This window comes from Vicia villosa, linkage group LG1, assembly GCF_029867415.1.
Source record: "Vicia villosa cultivar HV-30 ecotype Madison, WI linkage group LG1, Vvil1.0, whole genome shotgun sequence".
Classification (NCBI taxonomy): domain Eukaryota; kingdom Viridiplantae; phylum Streptophyta; class Magnoliopsida; order Fabales; family Fabaceae; genus Vicia; species Vicia villosa.
Window position 1 is genome coordinate 72,275,548 of NC_081180.1, and position 20,198 is coordinate 72,295,745.

At 27.1% G+C, this 20,198-nt stretch overlaps 1 protein-coding gene across 1 annotated transcript; it reads right to left on the reverse strand.

Annotated features, from left to right (window-relative positions):
- Nucleotides 1-6,484: 6,484 nt before the first annotated feature.
- On the reverse strand, nt 6,485-7,129 carry LOC131645486 (uncharacterized). The gene has a single exon (XM_058915954.1). It carries the CDS (start codon nt 7,127-7,129, stop codon nt 6,485-6,487), a length of 645 nt encoding a protein of 214 aa, XP_058771937.1.
- Nucleotides 7,130-20,198: the final 13,069 nt, after the last annotated feature.

The window sequence follows — 20,198 nt, forward strand, 5'->3', positions numbered from 1 at the left end:
TTAAAAATATTTGTTATTGTTAAAAAAACACAGGACAATAATGATAGGTAAATGCACAAATTTGATAAGATAGTTTTGATCGTACAAAAATTGATTCAATCAATTAAGTATGGTTTTTTTTTAATTTATTTTAAATAATTTCATAAATTTGATGAAAAAATTATATCTAATATTATGACATAATACAAGAAAAATATACTTAACTCCTTATAATACGAATTTAATATGGTTCATTTTAATTTTAAACTAATAGATAACAAATATTTTTTTTAATTTTTAATATGAATTATATAAAAATACTTAACTCCTTATAGTAAGAATTAAAATTAATTATCACTAATATTATTTCAATTTATTGGTCTATTCAAATTTACTATAGCCAAAGAATACGTTGATGATTAGGTTTTTGTGTTATTTAATTTATGTTTAATTATTTTATTTTTTTTAATATAGAATTTTAAGCTGACAAAATGTAATATCACATAAAAGATATTATTTTAATAGTTTATTTAAAACAATGTTTAATAATTCTTATTTTTAATTTATATTCATTTGTATTGCATAAAATTTTAAGTTATGTCGGCTAGACAATCTATTTTTTGTGTAACAAAATAATTTTATTAAATTTACTAACCATCAAACATAGGTCCGTCCTACGAAATAGGCAAACAAGTTCAACGGACTGACTGAGACAACTTAATATTTCATTTTATATTTTAATTTAAAAGTAGAAATGTGCATATTAAAAGTTGCACATATTAATATATAAATGATATTTTTAAAAAATATATCTATTTAATTCATTGACCTTTTTATTTAAAATATATAAAAAAATATTACAAGTGTTTATAATTAAAAAAATAGAGATGACCTTCATGTTTTCAAAAGTATCTCATTTGCCATTGTCAATTATTGGATGATGTGTTTTCCTTTGCCTAAAGCTGTGCTTGCTAAGATTGATGCTATATGTCGTTCATTCCTTTGGACAGGAAAAGATCATATTAGCCGTAAAAGCCTTATTGCCTGGACTACTGTCTGTCAGCCTGTTAGTAAAGGTGGACTTGGTGTGATTAATATGCACATCTGGAACAAGTGCACATTGTTAAAATTATTGTGGAACATCTGTAACAAGCCGGATAATTTATGGGTCAAATGGATTCACGCATACTACTTGTAGCAACAATCTCCTATGAATTTCACCCCTAACTCTGCAAGTACTTGGATCATTAGAGAAATAATGAACACGAGATCCCTCATTCAGTCCTGTCAATCACAATGGGAAGGGATGTCTCTGAACAACAAATTCTGTTGTGGGAAAATATACAGCAGCCTTATCACTAATCCTTCTTTGGATTGGAGTAATCTTTGTATCCGTAATCCTGCACGACCTTGCTCTGTTGTGATCCTTTGGCTCTTATGTCACAGGAGACTTGCTACTAAAAGCAGGCTGAATAAACTTGGTTTCATTAATAATACAAACTGTCCTAACTGTGGGCTGATCGAAACCGATAGCCATATTTTCTTTGATTGCAGTGAATACCATGAGATTTGGAGGGCAGTACTGCACTGGATTCAGATTGAGCGATATCCTAAATGTTGGGATGAGAAATTTAGGTGGATTATGTCGCATACAAAAGGCAAAGGCTGGCGATCACGCCTTCTCAAACTTGCGCTGGCTGAAGGTGTTTATGGTATCTGGATTCATAGAAACAGTTTGATTTTTGGACCTCCTAGAGATAAAAAAAACATACTACTCAGGGGATTATTGATAAAATAGTTTATAGGGGTTGGGCTTGTAGAATTTTGAAACCTCATATAGCTAATCTTATGATTAGTTAGACCTCTCTTATAGTTTCTTTGTCTTTTTTGTTGCTGGATCTTTATGATCGCATTGTATTAACTGATTTTGGTTAATAAAGTTCTTTATTTCCAAAAAAAAAAAATAGAGATGACCATGAGTAGTATTTAGGCAAAATATTATAGTATCGATCTCAAATCAAATAAAGTTAATCACCTATATTATATATTTAAAAGTGCCAATTAGTTATAAGTTATGTTTGCATGACAATCTATTTTTTATAATAAAATAATTCTATTAAATTTATTATCCATCAAACATATGCCCCTATGAAATATGCAAGCAAAAATAGACATGTCCAACGGGTAGATAACTAATTTTATATATTTGTCTGAAGTGTACTTAAGCATATACTCATATATTTTTTAACATAATTTCTATGTTTATCCTGACTAGTATATAACCCGCGCGTTGCGCGGTTGAGTTATAATATATTATTGTCATTGTTTAAGAAATTTTATCAAAATTTTAGACTATTATTTTAGTTGTGGGTTATTGTTTCAAATGATTTTATAATAGTAATTATTATACGGAGACGAACCCATAAATTTCTAATAGTGGGGGCTATATATATATATATATATATATATATATATATATATATATATATATATATATATATATATTGAATCGGGTATAGTTTTTTAATAAATAAATAATTAAATTAGTTTTAATAATTAAGTTAATATAATTTATAAATTATTTTATTAATTATGATAAATAAAGAGTTTACATAAAGTAAAATTCAATAAATAGAATACATAAATATAAATATATCATGATACATTTTTATTAATCCAAACTTTATAAAAATATTGATAATACTTTTCGATCTTAAACTTATAAGTGTAACTCTAAAATAGTAGTAATATTTTAGATGGCAAAACTTATATTTTTTTAGAGGGCCACGTATATAAACATATTACATGAGGCACCGGTGCACATATAGATACATGTAATAGTATAATAGTTTTTGAAAATTAATTAAACCTCATAGAGTAAATAAGTACCATGTATATTATTATAAATAATATTCATAGTCAACTGTTTAAAATATAGTAGGGGCACCAACCCACACATGGGTCCGTCCCTAAGTTTATAAACGCATATTTGAGAAAAAAAAAAGGTGAATTTTAATAATAATAATAATAATAATAATAATAATAATAATAATAATAATAATAATAATAATAATAATAATAATAATAATAATAATAATAATAATAATAATAATAATAATATAGAGGATCAATAGATTATGTTTATAGGAATTTTAATTAACAAAAAGAAGAAGAAGATTACCATAGTGGAAGGACAACTCATATTCCACTATATTAAGAAATGAAAATAAAATAAAATAAATGACAAAAATAAGAGAAAATAAATAAAAGTCGAAAAGAGAAATTAATTATAAATAAGAATCTAAATCATGTAGAGAAAACTTTCTGAATAAAATGTGGTAGTATGTTTCATTCAATATAATATTATGTGTTGTATTTGTGCGATCAGGTATAATATTATTGTAACCTTCAAATTAATTTCAATCTTGCCACCCAAAATTTCATGGTATCATGGAAGAGATACCTACAAATAAAAAACCAACAATAAAACAAAAAAATTATCATGTAAAATAAAAATACAAAATACAATATATTGATGATTAATATATATTTGGGAGTTATAGAATATTAATTAACATATATTTGGGAGTTATAGAATATTAATTAACATAAATATGAATTATATTAACATAAATGACAAAAATAATAGAAAACAAATAAAAGTCAAAAAGAAAAATTAATTATAAATAAAAATCTAAATCATGTAGAGAAAACTTTTTGAATAAAATGTGGTAGTATGTTCCATTCGATATAATATTCTGCGTTGTATTTATGCGATCAGGTATAATATTATGGTAACCTTCAAGTTAATTTCAATCTTGCCACCCAAAATTTCATGTTATCATGGAAGAGATACCTACAAATAAAAAACCAACAATAAAGCAAAAAATTTATCATGTAAAATAAAAATACAAAATACAATATATTAAAATTATCGTGTGTGATGAGATGACTAAATATAGATGTCTGTGATGAGATGGCCAAATAGAGATAATGAAAGAGGTATTTATAAAGAATACAAAAATATTAACATAAATATGAATTAATATATATTTGGGAGTTACAGAATATTAATTAACATAAATATGAATTATATTATATCAATGTGATTAATGATGGTTAATCAAACTTCACCGTTTTAACAAAATATATTTAATAGTAATAAAAATTAATTTGGAATTAATTTGGAGTTAGTGTGGAGAATTTGAAAAATAAAAGTAACTATTAACATAGATTTTTAATATGAGGTGAATTGATTAATGAAGGTTAAATTCTATTTTACTAAATTAATAATTGTAGCATGGTTATAAAATTATAATCCACCTTTTGAGATTATACTCCACCGTTTAAACAAAATATATTTAATAATAAAAATTTTGACTTCAAGTTAGTGAAGAAAAAAAGTGATATACAAAAGTTGATTTTTAATACTCGTGAATTTTTTCTTTATTTAATTTTTTTATCAATTATTAACTAAATTACTTACAATTATTTTATTTTTTAATTTAAATAAAATACTATTAATCGTTTATAATAATAGTTTGGATATTTTTTAAAAATTAATGACATTAAAAAATAATTTTTTTATAAAACTAATTAATTAATGACTTAAAAAAATGGTGAGATAATATTCCACAGTTTTTAAAAAATATATATTTAGTAATAAAAAATTTGATAAAATTTTTGTTTTCTATTATAATATTAAAAATGTAATGATATAATTAAATTATTAATATTATTATTATTATTGTTTTTTAATATTATTATTTTAATTATAATTATAATTATAATTATTCTGGTTATTATTATTATTATTATTATTATTATTATTTTGTTTATTATTACTATTATTGTTATTATTATTATTATTATTATTATTTATTTTTAATGTTGAGATAAATTAGTGGTTAGAATAATGGTTTTAATAATATTGTTAAAAAAAATTGGTATAAAAAAATTGAAAATTTTAAAAACTTTAAAAAATGGTGAGATAATATTCGAGAGTTTTTATAAAATATATGTTTAGTAATAAAAATTTGATAAAATTTTTGTTTTCTATTATAATATTAAAAATGTAATGATATAATTATATTATTAATATTATTATTATTTTTAATATTATTATTTTAATTATAATTATAATTATAATTATTCTGGTTATTATTATTATTATCATTATTATTTTTATTATTATTATTATTTTGTTTATTATTATTGTTATTATTATTATTTTGTTTATTAGTATTATTTATATTATTATTATTTTTATTTATTTTTAATGTAGAGATAAATTAGTGGTTAGAACAATGGTTTTAATAACATTGTTAAAAGAAATTGGTATATAAAAATTGAAAATTTTAAAAACTTAAAAAAATGGTGAGATAATATTCGAGAGTTTTTAAAAAATATATATTTAGTAATAAAAAATTTGATAAAATTTTTGTTTTCTAGTATAATATTAAAAATGTAATGATATAATTATATTATTAATATTATTTTTAATATTATTATTTTAATTATAATTATAATTATTCTGGTGAGATAATAAAAATCTAAATCATGTAGAGAAAACTTTTTAAATAAAATGTGGTGAGATAATATTCCACAGTTTTTAAAAAATATATATTTAGTAATAAAAAATTTGATAAATTTTTTTTTCTATTATAATATTAAAAATGTAATGATATAATTAATGATAAATAAAAATCTAAATCATGTAGAGAAAACTTTTCGAATAAAATGTGGTGAGATAATATTCCACAGTTTTTAAAAAATATATATTTAGTAATAAAAAATTTGATAAAATTTATTTTTCTATTATAATATTAAAAATGTAATGATATAATTAAATTATTAATATTATTATTTTTTTTAATATTATTATTTTAATTATAATTATAATTATAATTATTCTGGTTATTATTATTATTATTTTATTATTATTATTATTATTTTGTTTATTATTACTATTATTGTTATTATTATTATTATTAATTATTTTTAATGTAGAGATAAATTAGTGGTTAGAACAATGGTTTTAATAATATTGTTAAAAAAAATTGGTATATAAAAATTGAAAATTTTAAAAACTTAAAAAAATGGTGAGATAATATTCGAGAGTTTTTAAAAAATATATATTTAGTAATAAAAAATTTGATAAAATTTTTGTTTTCTAGTATAATATTAAAAATGTAATGATATAATTATATTATTAATATTATTATTATTATTTTAATTATAATTATAATTATTCTGGTTATTATTATTATTATTATCATTATTATTTTTATTATTATTATTATTTTGTTTATTATTATTGTTATTATTATTATTTTGTTTATTATTATTGTTATTATTATTATTATTATTATTATTATTATTTTTTTTTTGAATAAATATACTTTTATTGATTCAAAAAGACCGATTTGTACAAGCGATCCAAATGGATCCAGCGTCTCAAGAAAAATCTAGTAGACTAAAGAAAACAAAACTGAAAATAAAAGTATCACTCTCCTATCATCAGGATAGCTAAGTATCTCCTAATCTTCTTATTTTCCCACCCTCTATAGATTACGGTATCTATAATGTTTTTTACTATACTAGTGGTATCCACATCATTACCAAAACTTTTATTATTTCTCATCATCCATAGCTCATAGATCGTTTCCGCTGCTGCCATTTTAATCATTTGAGCTCGGGGTCCCTTGCCCTTCGCTTGTTGAGTTAACCATTGACGCTCAATGTGCCAGTTGTGGGGGGTGCGCCTAACCTGTAGCCAATTCAAAACATTCATCCAAATTCTTTTCATAGTGTTGCATTCGAAGAAAAGATGATTGATCGATTCCTCTTCTGCGCAAAAACAACAGTCCCTATTATCAATCATGCCAAACTTGTGTAATCTGTCTTTTGTTGCTAATTTTTCATGACAGGTGAGCCATAACATAAAGCAAGCTCGAGGCCTTGCGTTATTACCATATACCAGATTTTTCCAGTCCACTTTTACACCATAATCCTGCAATTTTCTATACACTTTGCTCATGTTGAAGTTGTGCCAGCCCATGATATTCTCCCAGCCATTCAGCCTCTGGACCTCACTTCTCTGGTTTAAGATCGCTTTCATAATCCAACTATCAGTGGGTTTTATATCCATTACCATCAATTGATTCCTCTTCATATAATATGCTTGGATCCAACGAACCCAAAGCGAATCCGCCTTTGTACTCAGGTTCCAAAGGAGCCTAATCAGATTGGTTTTATTCTAGACTTCCATGTCAATGATGTTCAATCCTCCATGACATTTTGGTCTGCAGATGTTCTTCCACGCAACTGGCGACTTTCTACTACTTTCAAACCCTCCTGTCCATAAAAAAATTCGACAGATAGACTCTATCTTATGGATCACACATTTGGGAATAGGGAAGACTCGCATCCAATAGTTAGTTACTGCAAATGTCACACTATTGATAAGCTGTAGACGTCCCGCATACGATAACATTCTGGCGGTCCAGTGCTTAATTTTACACACAATCCGGTCCACCAGAGGCATATAGTGGCAAACAGCTAGCTTCTTTCCAGTCACCGGCACACCCAAATATTTAAAAGGCATCTGACCCTCTTTAAACCCGGTGATGAGAAGGATATCTTGTTTAGTTTCTGCATTTAATCCTGCAGTATATAAACAGCACTTATGGGGATTTACAACCATACCAGTCACTTTAGAAAACTTACCGAAGGTGTTCATCATCATCTCCACAGAAATTCTATCTCCTCGAGAGAACAATAGCAAATCATCAGCGAAGCATAAATTTGTAATCTTCAATTTTTTACACTTGGGATGATAATTGAAGTTGTTATCTTCTTGCATCTTGGAAAGATATCTATTAAGACATTCCATAACAATAACAAAGAGTAAGGGTGAGATGGGATCACCCTGTCTCAGACCCCTCCTAGCTTCCATAATCTCAGAATACCGGCCATTAACATTGAACCTGTACGACACGGTAGTAACAGCAGCCATGATCCAGTTTGTGAACTGTCTGGGACATCCCACTTCATTCAGAATACATTCCAATGCGTTCCAATCTACAGTATCATATGCTTTTTGAATGTCCATCTGCATTAAACAACGAGGAGTAATATTCTTTCGCTCGTAACCTTTGATCAGTTCGTATGTGAGGAGAATGTGGTTGTGTATGTTTTGACCTTTTACAAACGCCGCTTGATTATCACCTACGATTGTTCCCAGCACTTTACTTAATCTATTAGCTAGTACTTTAGAGATAATTTTGTACAGGGTACTACAACAAGCTATTGGTCTGTATTCTTTTATTTCTTTTGCCGCATTATGCTTCGGGATCAAGGTGACCACTGAGTAATTAACAGCTTTGTACATTCTGTTGTTGATGAAGAAATCTTGAATTGCTGCCATCACATCATTCTTAATTATATGCCAGGCCTTCTTGAAAAAATAAGCTCCAAAACCATCAATACCGGGTGACTTGTCATTTCCAATGCCCTTAAGTGCTGCGAGAACTTCCGCTTCGGTAACACTAACGGTTAACATTTCCCTCTGATCAGCTTTTAACTGTGCTCCTGCTCTAATCGCACTCGTATCGAGCCCTTCAAGGTTATTAGAAGCTTCACCCATCAGCTTTTTGTAGAATGCCACTACTTCCTTTTCCAGCTCATTTTGGTCGTTTATTCGAGATCCGTCAGTGCGATGAATGTTCTTCATAATTTGAATTTGTTGTCTCTCTTTAATGGAAGCATGAAAATATTTATTATTTTCATCATTTAGCCTCAGCCACTTGATCTTTGACCTCTGTCTCAGAATTTTTTCCTCCATTGCATTCCAATTAATCAACTCTGCAGAGTACTGTTTCACCAAATCAATTTTGTCTCTATTCATTCTATCAACAGTTAACTCTTCTTGAGCCTTGGAGAGTGCATCTCTGGCCTTCACAATGTTCTTGGCTATTATTATTATTATTATTATTATTATTATTATTATTTATTTATTTTTAATGTAGAGATAAATTATTGGTTAGAACAATGGTGTTAATAACATTGTTAAAAAAAATTGGTATATAAAAATTGAAAATTTTAAAAACTTAAAAAAATGGTGAGATAATATTCGAGAGTTTTAAAAAAATATATATTTAGTAATAAAAAATTTGATAAAATTTTTGTTTTCTATTATAATATTAAAAATGTAATGATATAATTATATTATTAATATTACTATTATTATTTTGCTTATTATTATTTTTAATATTATTATTTTAATTATAATTATTCTGGTTTTTATTATTATCATTATTTTTATTATTATTATTATTTTGTTTATTATTATTATTATTATTATTTATTTTTAATGTAGAGATAAATTAGTGGTTAGAACAATGGTTTTAATAATATTATTAAAAAAAATTGGTATATAAAAATTGAAAATTTTAAAATCTTGCCACATAGGTTAGAGTTGTGTTCAAAGTTGCTAAAACCATGCCACATAAGCATTAGGGTTTCAAGGTTGCCATCATGACAACCTTGCATTTAGATTAAGTAGATTATAATTATTCTGGTTTTTATTATTATTATCATTATTTTTATTATTATTATTATTTTGTTTATTATTATTATTATTATTATTATTATTATTTATTTTTAATGTAGAGATAAATTAGTGGTTAGAACAATGGTTTTAATAATATTATTAAAAAAATTGGTATATAAAAATTGAAAATTTTAAAATCATGCCACATAGGTTAGAGTTGTGTTCAAAGTTGCTAAAACCATGCCACATAAGCATTAGGGTTTCAAGGTTGCCATCATGACAACCTTGCATTTAGATTAAGTATATAATTACTACAACTTGATGAATTAAATTAATATTTATGTGACAATCATCATTAAAAACTTTTTTCTTTTCTTAATTCATATATATTTTTATATACATTTCTTAACCATAACTATATAATATTTATATAATATTTATATCGAGAAACTTTTGTCCTATATAACTTTATATCGACTTTACGCGCCCCGTTTAATATTTATAAGTACAAACTATTCATTTATATTTATACTATATAACTACAATTACAATAAATGTACATTATAATAATTGTATTTCATTTAAGAATTTTTTGCTATTTAGTAGTATTATTTAACTTCTAATTATTAAAAATCACCAAATATTATGATTGTCAATTAAAATATGTTCACATTATTATTATGATAATTGGTTTTTGTCTCACATTTTCTGCTTTATATGGTGGTATTAATTGTCTTTGATCCTTTATTTTTTTATATATACATATTAACATATAGATGATATTTTTGAAAAAGTAAATCTATTAAATATATTGAAATTTTTATTTAAAATAAGTGAAAAAGATTTCAAATGCTTATAATAAGATAGGGGTATGAGTGAGAATGAACAAAATTTGGACAAAAAAAGTTTGGTACCTGATACCAAATCAAATAAATATAATCTCATATATTATATTTCTTTATTATTTATAACATTGTGCAATCCGTGCGAACGCACGGGTAGATGACTACTCATGGTAGATTTGTAATGATATTGTAATGATATTGTATGATGCGTGCGAACGCACGGATAGATGACTGCTTAATTATTTCACTTATTTTTTATACTAAAAAATATATTTCTAACTAGATTAAATTAATATTTATATGACAATTGTAATTTCAAATGTTTTTTCTTTTTGATTTGCGTATCTTTTATATATATTTATTAACCATCGTTATATATATGTGTGTATATATATATATATATATATATATATATATATATATATATATATATATCGACTTTGTGTGACCCGTGCGAACCCACTGTCGCCTTACCTTTTTATTCTTATATCTGAAGGACTGTCGGCCCTCATCAAGGGGTCTGTTGCAAACGGAAATATCCACGGAGTACAAATATGCAGAGGGGCACCTAGTGTGTCGCATCTGCTTTTTGCTGACGACTGTTTTCTTTTTTGCAGGGCCAACGTGGAGGAAGTAACGCGTCTCATGGAGATTCTAGATGTGTATGCCAAAGCATCTGGTCAAGTGATTAATTTAAATAAATCTGAGGCGTACTTTAGTTGTAATCTGAGTCAACCAGCTCAAGAAGATCTAGCAAAGATTATGGGAGTTCGGCATGTCTTAGGAACGGGGAAGTACTTAGGATTGCCCTCTATAATCGGGAGGAGTAAAAAAGCTACTTTTGCTTACATCAAAGATCGTATTTGGAAAAGAATCAATTCTTGGAAAGGTCGGTCCTTGTCTAAAGCCGGGAAAGAAGTCATGATTAAATCGGTTCTCCAAGCAATTCCGGCCTATGTGATGAGCATCTACATTATCCCAGACGCCGTGATTAATGATATTGAGAAGATGTTGAATGCTTTCTGGTGGTGTGGAGGTAATAATAATAAGGGTATTCGGTGGATGGCTTGGGAGAAGTTAGCTTGCCCTAAGAAAGAAGGGGGTCTTGGATTCAGAGATTTTAGAGCTTTCAACATGGCTATGGTTGCAAAACAAGGTTGGTTCCTCATGAATAACCCACAAGCTTTGGTCTCCAGATTCTTTAAAGCAAGGTACTTTCCTAATACATCCTTCTTTGATGCTAATCTTGGTTATAATCCTAGCTTTATTTGGAGGAGTATTTGGAAAGCTAGAGAGGTGCTAACTATTGGCTGTAGGTGGAGTATCGGTGATGGAAGCAGAATAAAAGTAATGAATGAACCTTGGATTCGGGGGAAAGCCGAAGGTTGTGTGAAGGGGCCGCAAACTCAAGGTATCTATAATATGGTAGTTAAATATTTGATCTTACCTAATGTTAAACAGTGGAATATGCGGGTCATTCGAGACTTATTTGATTGTGTAGGAACGGAAGAGATCATTTATGTTCCCTTAATGGAGGATGTTACCGAAGATATACTGATTTGGAAGGAAGAGAAAGATGGTCATTATAGTGTTCGGTCCGGATATAGAGTGTGGAAGAGTAGACAAAAATTCTATAATCCGGAAAATAATGAGGAGAATTGGAACGGCTTGTGGTCTATTCTTGCTCCTCCCCGAGTAAAGCATCTTCTGTGGCGGGTTTGTAAAGGGTGTTTGCCATCTCGAGTTCGGCTTAAGCAACACCATGTCTCGTGTCCTCTTACATGTCAGTTTTGTGAAGAGTCAGAGGAGGATGATTGGCATATTTTCTTCGGATGTCCGGAAACTAATCCGTGTTGGAGGACAGCAGGTTTACACGACACTGTTACACATTATATTACTCATTTTAATGATATTAAATCTCTTATTTTGAAAGTGTGTAGTCAGGAGGATAGGAAGGTGGCTGGGCGTTTTGCGACCATGATTGATATGTTATGGCAGAATAGAAATAATTTTATTTGGAATAATGAGAAAGAGGAAGCATTAAGACTTGGTTGGATAGCTTCCCATAGGTGGCAGGAATGGTTGCTGGCACAACAGAATCAGGATAGAGAGGTTATTCCCCCAAACAGTCAACAATGGACTCCCCCTCCTGTGGGATGGTTAAAGTGTAATGTTGATGCGGGTTTTAATCGCAATAAAGTAACTTCTAATCGAGGTTGGTGTATCCGGGATAATATGGGTCACTTTGTTAAAGCGGGTGTTGCTTGGGACGTGGGTACTTTATCCGCTTTGGAAGCAGAGGCGTTGGCTTTGAAAGAAGCTATCCAAGGGACGGTAGATCTTCATCTTGATCATGTAGTGTTTGCGAGTGATTCTCAACAGGTGGTGCAAGCCATCCAATCCAATGTTACCGGAAGCTCTGAGTTTAATTTTATTATTCAGTCTATTAAGCTATTGTTACTAGATTTTCCAAACTCTGAGGTAGAGTTTGTCAAACGTCAAGCGAATATGGTTGCCCATTGTCTAACAAATGCGACCAATTCTTGGTCTCGACGTAGTTATGTTAACGTTATACCTCCTTGTATTGAGACTATTTTATTGAATGAAAGAAGTTAGTTTTGCTTTGGTCAAAAAAAAAACTTCTAATTATTAAAAATCACCAAATATTATGATTGTCAATTAAAATATGTTCACATTATTATTATGATAATTGGTTTTTGTCTCACATTTTCTGCTTTATATGGTGGTATTAATTGTCTTTGATCCTTTATTTTTTTATATATACATATTAACATATAGATGATATTTTTGAAAAAGTAAATCTATTAAATATATTGAAATTTTTATTTAAAATAAGTGAAAAAGATTTCAAATGCTTATAATAAGATAGGGGTATGAGTGAGAATGAACAAAATTTGGACAAAAAAAGTTTGGTACCTGATACCAAATCAAATAAATATAATCTCATATATTATATTTCTTTATTATTTATAACATTGTGCAATCCGTGCGAACGCACGGGTAGATGACTACTCATGGTAGATTTGTAATGATATTGTATGATGCGTGCGAACGCACGGATAGATGACTGCTTAATTATTTCATTTATTTTTTATACTAAAAAATATATTTCTAACTAGATTAAATTAATATTTATATGACAATTGTAATTTCAAATGTTTTTTCTTTTTGATTTGCGTATCTTTTATATATATTTATTAACCATCGTTATATATATATATATATATATATATATATATATATATATATATATATATATATATATATATATATATATATATATATATATATATATATATATCGACTTTGTGTGACCCGTGCGAACGCACGGGTCCTTTACTAGTTAACAAATAAAATTGACTCTATCCCACGATATTATTAATTCTTCTCCCAAACAGTATTAATTTATCTTCATATAACTTTGCTTTGAACCTTTCTTTATGGAGTATATCTTTATCGAGTACTTGATGGATCTGCAATTCAAACACAATTAAGGATTATGACTTAATAATATGTATACTTTTAATAAAAAATTTACAACTTAAATCTCATTGGTAACATTCTAAATATAATTAATACTGAAAGTAATAAATTCATGAATTAAGAGAACTTGAATTTATTAAACAGACCAACACTCAAAGTGAATCCCACTCCTCCAAAAACCAAGAATCCTTTATCTATTCATACAATCTAAATGATCCAAACTCCACTCATAAAATAATTAAACATTTGTTGTCAACCTAAGTAAATAAATGTATAATGAACAATAATAATTTTATATAAACTAAACTTACTTGTATCTTTCCATAATGTTTTTTGACCATATCAATCACTTTTGTGCAAGATCAACCTCAATACATTATTCTTTTGCACTCAAGACTTTGTTGAATTAATATAATCTACAATAAAAACACAAAGATGGTAACATAAATGTGTGAATTGGAAATAGACAGCAATGACGACATGGAGAATGATAACATAAGTATAGAGAGAAAAAAAGAATGAAAAGAAAAACCTCTATAGATTTGTTGATAAAAAAATAGAAAAAAATTGTCTCTATGGTGCGACATTTAACATATCTACAAGAACAATAAGAAACAATCAAATAAAAAAGTTCAAAAGAGATGGAGAGAAAAAATCCATATAAAATGGTGGACGGTTTCATAATAAGAGGCAGTTTAAAAAATTATTGGGATTAAGAAGAAAAAAAAAAGAGAACGAGTTAGTGGATGGTTTCCTTTTTTTTCTCTTTGTTTTATTATTTTCATTAAATTAAAAGGAAATGTTTCAAATTCAGAAACTTATTTTAAAAATATACTATTTGCATTTATCACTTTTGTATTTTAAAGTTATCTACTAATGAAAGTGTTAAAATTATGGTAATTAATGTATTTTTTATGCTTATAAAAAATTATTTGATTAATACATATTGAAAATTTATTATTAAAAAATAAGTCATGTATATGTAAAGAACTAAATTTTAAATTTTTATTTAAAATAAATATAAATTACTTTTATTGAAAATTTGTAATTAAATTTTTTATAGTTTTTTTCAATTCAAGAAAAATTTTATTTATATTTTTTTTTAACATTCTCATACTCTTAATTGTAGAAAAATTCATTGAGAAAAATTGTTTCAACAATAAATACTGATTTAATGCATAAAAAATAGGTCGCCACCGCCGTTGAATGGTAAAAAACTCATTTGTTGGTCTCTATTAAAAACCAACATTAAATAGCTTTAATCACATTAAAATTAATTCTATAAATCTATAAACACTTATATTTATAGTGACAATAATTTTAATGAAAATTATAGGAATTGAATCAATTAATTTCATAACTATAGATTAATTAATTATGTTTGCACAAGCTGCACCAATCAAATCAATTTTATAGGCATCAATAATAATTAAATTTATTAATTAGATATTGTAATTTAAAAAGTCTTATTATACTAATGTTAATAAACTATTAAATTAAAATAATTTTTAAAGTCATATTTTTTTTTTTTGATATATAGTTTATTATCGTTGAGACAAATGTATAAAATAGAAGTACTCTTAAAAAATCAATAAACTAATAAATTTGTAACCAAGCGTTATTTTAATAAATATTTTTTTTCAACGATAATGAGATTGTTCCAAAAATTAACTTATTATAACGGTTTATATTAGTCGTTGCAATATGTATATGAAAAAGTTATATTATTTTCAACAAAAATATTTATTGTTGTGATAGGCCATTTTTCCCAACAATAATGAAATTGTTAGGAAAATAATAACTTATTACAACGACTAAAATTAGTCGTTGATATATGTATGTTATTGCCAACAAATTGAAAGTCGTTGAAAAAAAAGTCGTTGTCAAATATCTTATTTCTTGTAGTTAATATTAATAAGAATAAAAAATTACTAAAATAACATAGATGTACAATGTTAATTTTTTTATTTACCCAAGACACAAACATAATCTCTCGAATTATATCCATTTCTTCTTTAACCATGACATGTAACAACCAAAGCACAACAATCTACACTTTATTGAACAAGTCATATTTTTTTCCACCAATGTGATTGTTATATTCTTATTAATGTTTTAAAGTAATAAATACCCATATGATTAATTAGTAAATATATTTTTTAAAGTAATTGTAGAGAATGACTAGATATTAATACATGTAAGTATATTTAAATTATAAAATAAAATATTTAAAATTAAATGATTATTTAATTATAGTTTTATTTTAAAAGATATATCAATTTTAATATTCTAACTTCAACATAGTTAAAAAGTTTAACTATTGATTCCAATATTTTTTATAACGATACCTAAACAAAAGAATATTTGTACATGAGAATATGAAGTTATTGATCAAAATATTGATTATTGACGGGAATATGAAGTTACTGATCAATTTTTTTATTAATTATATCAATTATTATTTTTTCACGGGTACCAGATATTTTTCTATTAAAAAATATACATCTGAAACAAATTTGCGTCATGTATCAGAACTCGTGCATCAATCTTTTTATTATTAATTATATATTCAATTATTATTTTTTCATAGATACTTGACATTTTTCTATTAAAAAATATACATCTGAAAGAAATGCACGTCCCATACCAGACCTCGCGCGAATGCACGAGTTTGTTATTAGTTTTGTATATGTGTTTTGTGGCACTTATCGAGACTTTTGTTGATATTCGTTGAATAATTCTTCGTTTTGTGTATAAATACCTTGTGAATAGTTGTATTTTCATATACTTTTACACCGTTTGATAGTTTTTGTGTCTTTTTGTAGGCATTCTTGTGTATTTGGAGCATGAGCAATAAAGTGTCGAAGACACGACTTCAAACGCGCGATTTTGAGCAACGGAACCAACTTGTCGATGAATAAGGCTCAAAATCAAAGAATAATAAATTATCAATTTGGTCGTTATTTATTCATTGTTAGATAGAAAATTGAATAAGCTTTTCAAAACTTTGAACCTGGCGCAAATCGGAGTTACGGTTCTCAAGTTAAGGCAAAAACACTTGTGCTGATTTTTTCATGACAGCACAGTGGGCGCGTAGCACCCTTCTGCGTGCGACGTGCGCTCTACTAGATTCAAAAGTGCATAAATAGGGGGAAATTAGTTTTTGTTAGGTTATGGTTTTGGGGTATTTGTTCCCAATCCATCAAACCTTCATTTTTTGGTCTAGATAGCTTAGAAAACAACATTGAAGCCTGCATTTGGATGATCGGAAGTGGATTACTCATCAATCGAAGCTGCAACCCGTGAGATGTTTGGTTTATCTCTTCTCCTCTTTGTGTATTTCCTTTTTGTTGGGTTTGTTTATAAGTTTACTCTATGTATATTTGTTATTTTAATGTTGTATAAAGTTTGATTTACAAATCTTAATCGGTGTTTCCTTGATCTTCTTGCTTAAATGCTTTGGATTTGTGTTGTTGTAGAAATAGACATCACAAATCTTGATTAGGGGGATATCTGTTAGCTTTAGATTCTAGAGATAGGATTGAGGTTAACATCCACATAATATCTAAGTTTAATGTCTGTGTGTTGTTCGATCGATTGAGACATCGTCGAAAGAGCAATATAATAGAACTCTCGTCGGTGTTGCAGAAATGAACATTGATGTGAGGGATATGTGGGGATTTTGATGAGTATTGTAGATTGAGTGTGGCAGAGTGATAAATCTAAGTTTGTGAGGAGAAGTTTATATTCAAACTAGATAAGTTATTCTCTATCAAGAATGTATTCTTTTTATGTTCATATGTTATATTTTTCCTGTTTACTTAAAACTCATTTAACCCAAACTCAAGAACTAAGAATTCGTCGAACGGTAGTTCAGTAGCACTAATCTCCATGGACACGATAAATTTCCGGATAAATATTTTAAAAAATTTTGTTGCTTGCCGCTCTACCGCTACAGCAAAAACTGAACACTGTCATAATACTTTCATCTCTTTATGCTAACCTAGATTGTGTTTACATTAGTTGAACCTTAAAAATGTCTTTCTTAGTGGTTATTTATAAGAAGAATGAAAAGTACATTTTGATGGTCCACATGACTTTGAAGACAAATTCAAATCAAAAGTATGTAAGTTGCAAAAGTTTCTTTATGGCTTAAAATAATGTTTGAGAGCTTGATTTGAAATATTAACCCAATCTATGAAGAATTAAAGATACATTCAATGACAAGTTGACCACACTTCATTCACAAAATTTCCCTCTTACAATTTTTTTGTCCTTGTTGTTTATGTAGATTATGTAGATGATATTGTCTTCGTTGAAAATGGTAGTATTGAAATGAAAATAATAAAAAGTAGACTTTGTGTAGACTTTGAAGTCAAGAACTTGGGATCCTTGTGAAGCTTTCTTGTTATTGAGGTTTCTTGCTCAAAGAAAGGAATTGTGGTTTCACAACACAAATACATTATCGATTTATTAAGAGAAACATGAATGACAGGTTGTCAGCCAACTAACATCATATGGATTTTAATGAAAATCTTTGGTAACACTTTGAAAGAAATGTTCTTGTTAGCATCAGAAGATACTAAAGATTGGTTGATAAACTATTTTATTTTTCTCACATTAGACATGACATCAAATTTCTAGTCACTATAATGAAGGAATTTATAAAATATAAAGATATCTGAAAAACCAATTTTAGAAAAATATTTGTTTTTAAAGAAGACTAGTGAAAATCATATATATCCTCACCGACGTGACTTCAAAGCTCTAGTCGTAGACAAAAAATCAACCTCTGATTATCATACTTATGTACGGGGTAATCTTGTATACAAAGAAACCAAAAACAAAATATTGTAGAAAGAAGTATTGCATATGTATGTTTTAAGTTATAACTTGCGGGGTTTGATGAGAAGTATGGATTCAAAGAGTCTTTGAGATGAAAAATGAGCTGATATAGTTTAGTAGTGAAGTTGCCATCAGGGGTGGAAATAGGCTAGGCTAGGCTAGGCTTTAGAAGGCCTGAGCTTGGCCTAAGGCCTATCATAGGCTCAGTTTTTTGGCCTGGCCTGGCCTTTTTAAAAGTCTGGCCTGGCCTGAAAGCCTGTTTAGCATTTGTTATATATAAGAAGTCTTGTAGGTCGACCTATATATACATATATAAGTGAACCTATTTAGCATTTGTTTTTTATATATATATATATATATATATATATATATATATATATATATATATATATATATATATATATATATATATATATATATATATATATATATATATATATATATATATATATATATATATATATATATATATATATATATATATATATATATATATATATATATATATATAGGGTAGCCTATTTAGCTTTTTTTTTCCTAATATATATGCATACATGAACCAACTTATTTAACATATCTCTAATATATGAAAATATAGGCCGGCCTATAAGACTTCATAGACTTTTTTAATAGCCTAAGCCTGACCTATTAAATAAAATAGACTTTTAAAAAAGCCTAAGCCTGATCTCTTTATTAAATAGGCCTGGTCTGACCTAGGCCTATGTAGGCAGGGCCATAGGTCCCTGTAGACCGGCCTGGCCTATTTCCACCCCTAGTTGCCATAAGTATAACCTGATTCAACATGATAAAACCAAATATATTAAAATTAATCGTCATTTCATAAGTGAAAATTTAGATGTTGGAATCACTTATCTTAAGCTTCACAAAACATATCTTTCAGCATTTGATAAATAAATTATACACTTTACGCTTTTTTCCACCGCCACCATATGTTTAAATGTATTTTTACCGTGATTTTGAAAAACTAAAAAAAAAAGAGAAAAAGGGTGATGCACTGACAGTGTAAAATATTTTTACACTGTCAACCAATCACCACCATGTATCCAATTAAACTACTCTTTTATTTAAAAAATAATTTAATGACATGGTTAATTGATAGCTTTCTATTGGATGACAGTGTAAAACTATTTTACACCGTCAGTGCACTACCTTTTAACTCAAAAAAAAATAGCTTCGAATATACGTACTGTTTTTTTAAAATGTTTTTCATCGTGATTTTAAACATGTGTGCATAATAGATCCATGCACCAATTTAAAAGATGTGCCTGATAATCTTGTGATTTCTTAATGTAAAAGATTTTCTAATTTTATTTTTTTCTAATTCTTTAAAATTTTCTTGAATATTAAATGATTCTATAAAAGAGAGAAAGAGATACATTTATTTTCTTTTGGCTTTGAGAGAGAATACATTTATATCCCCATCTTACCTAACAAAAATATTTTGCTAGCCA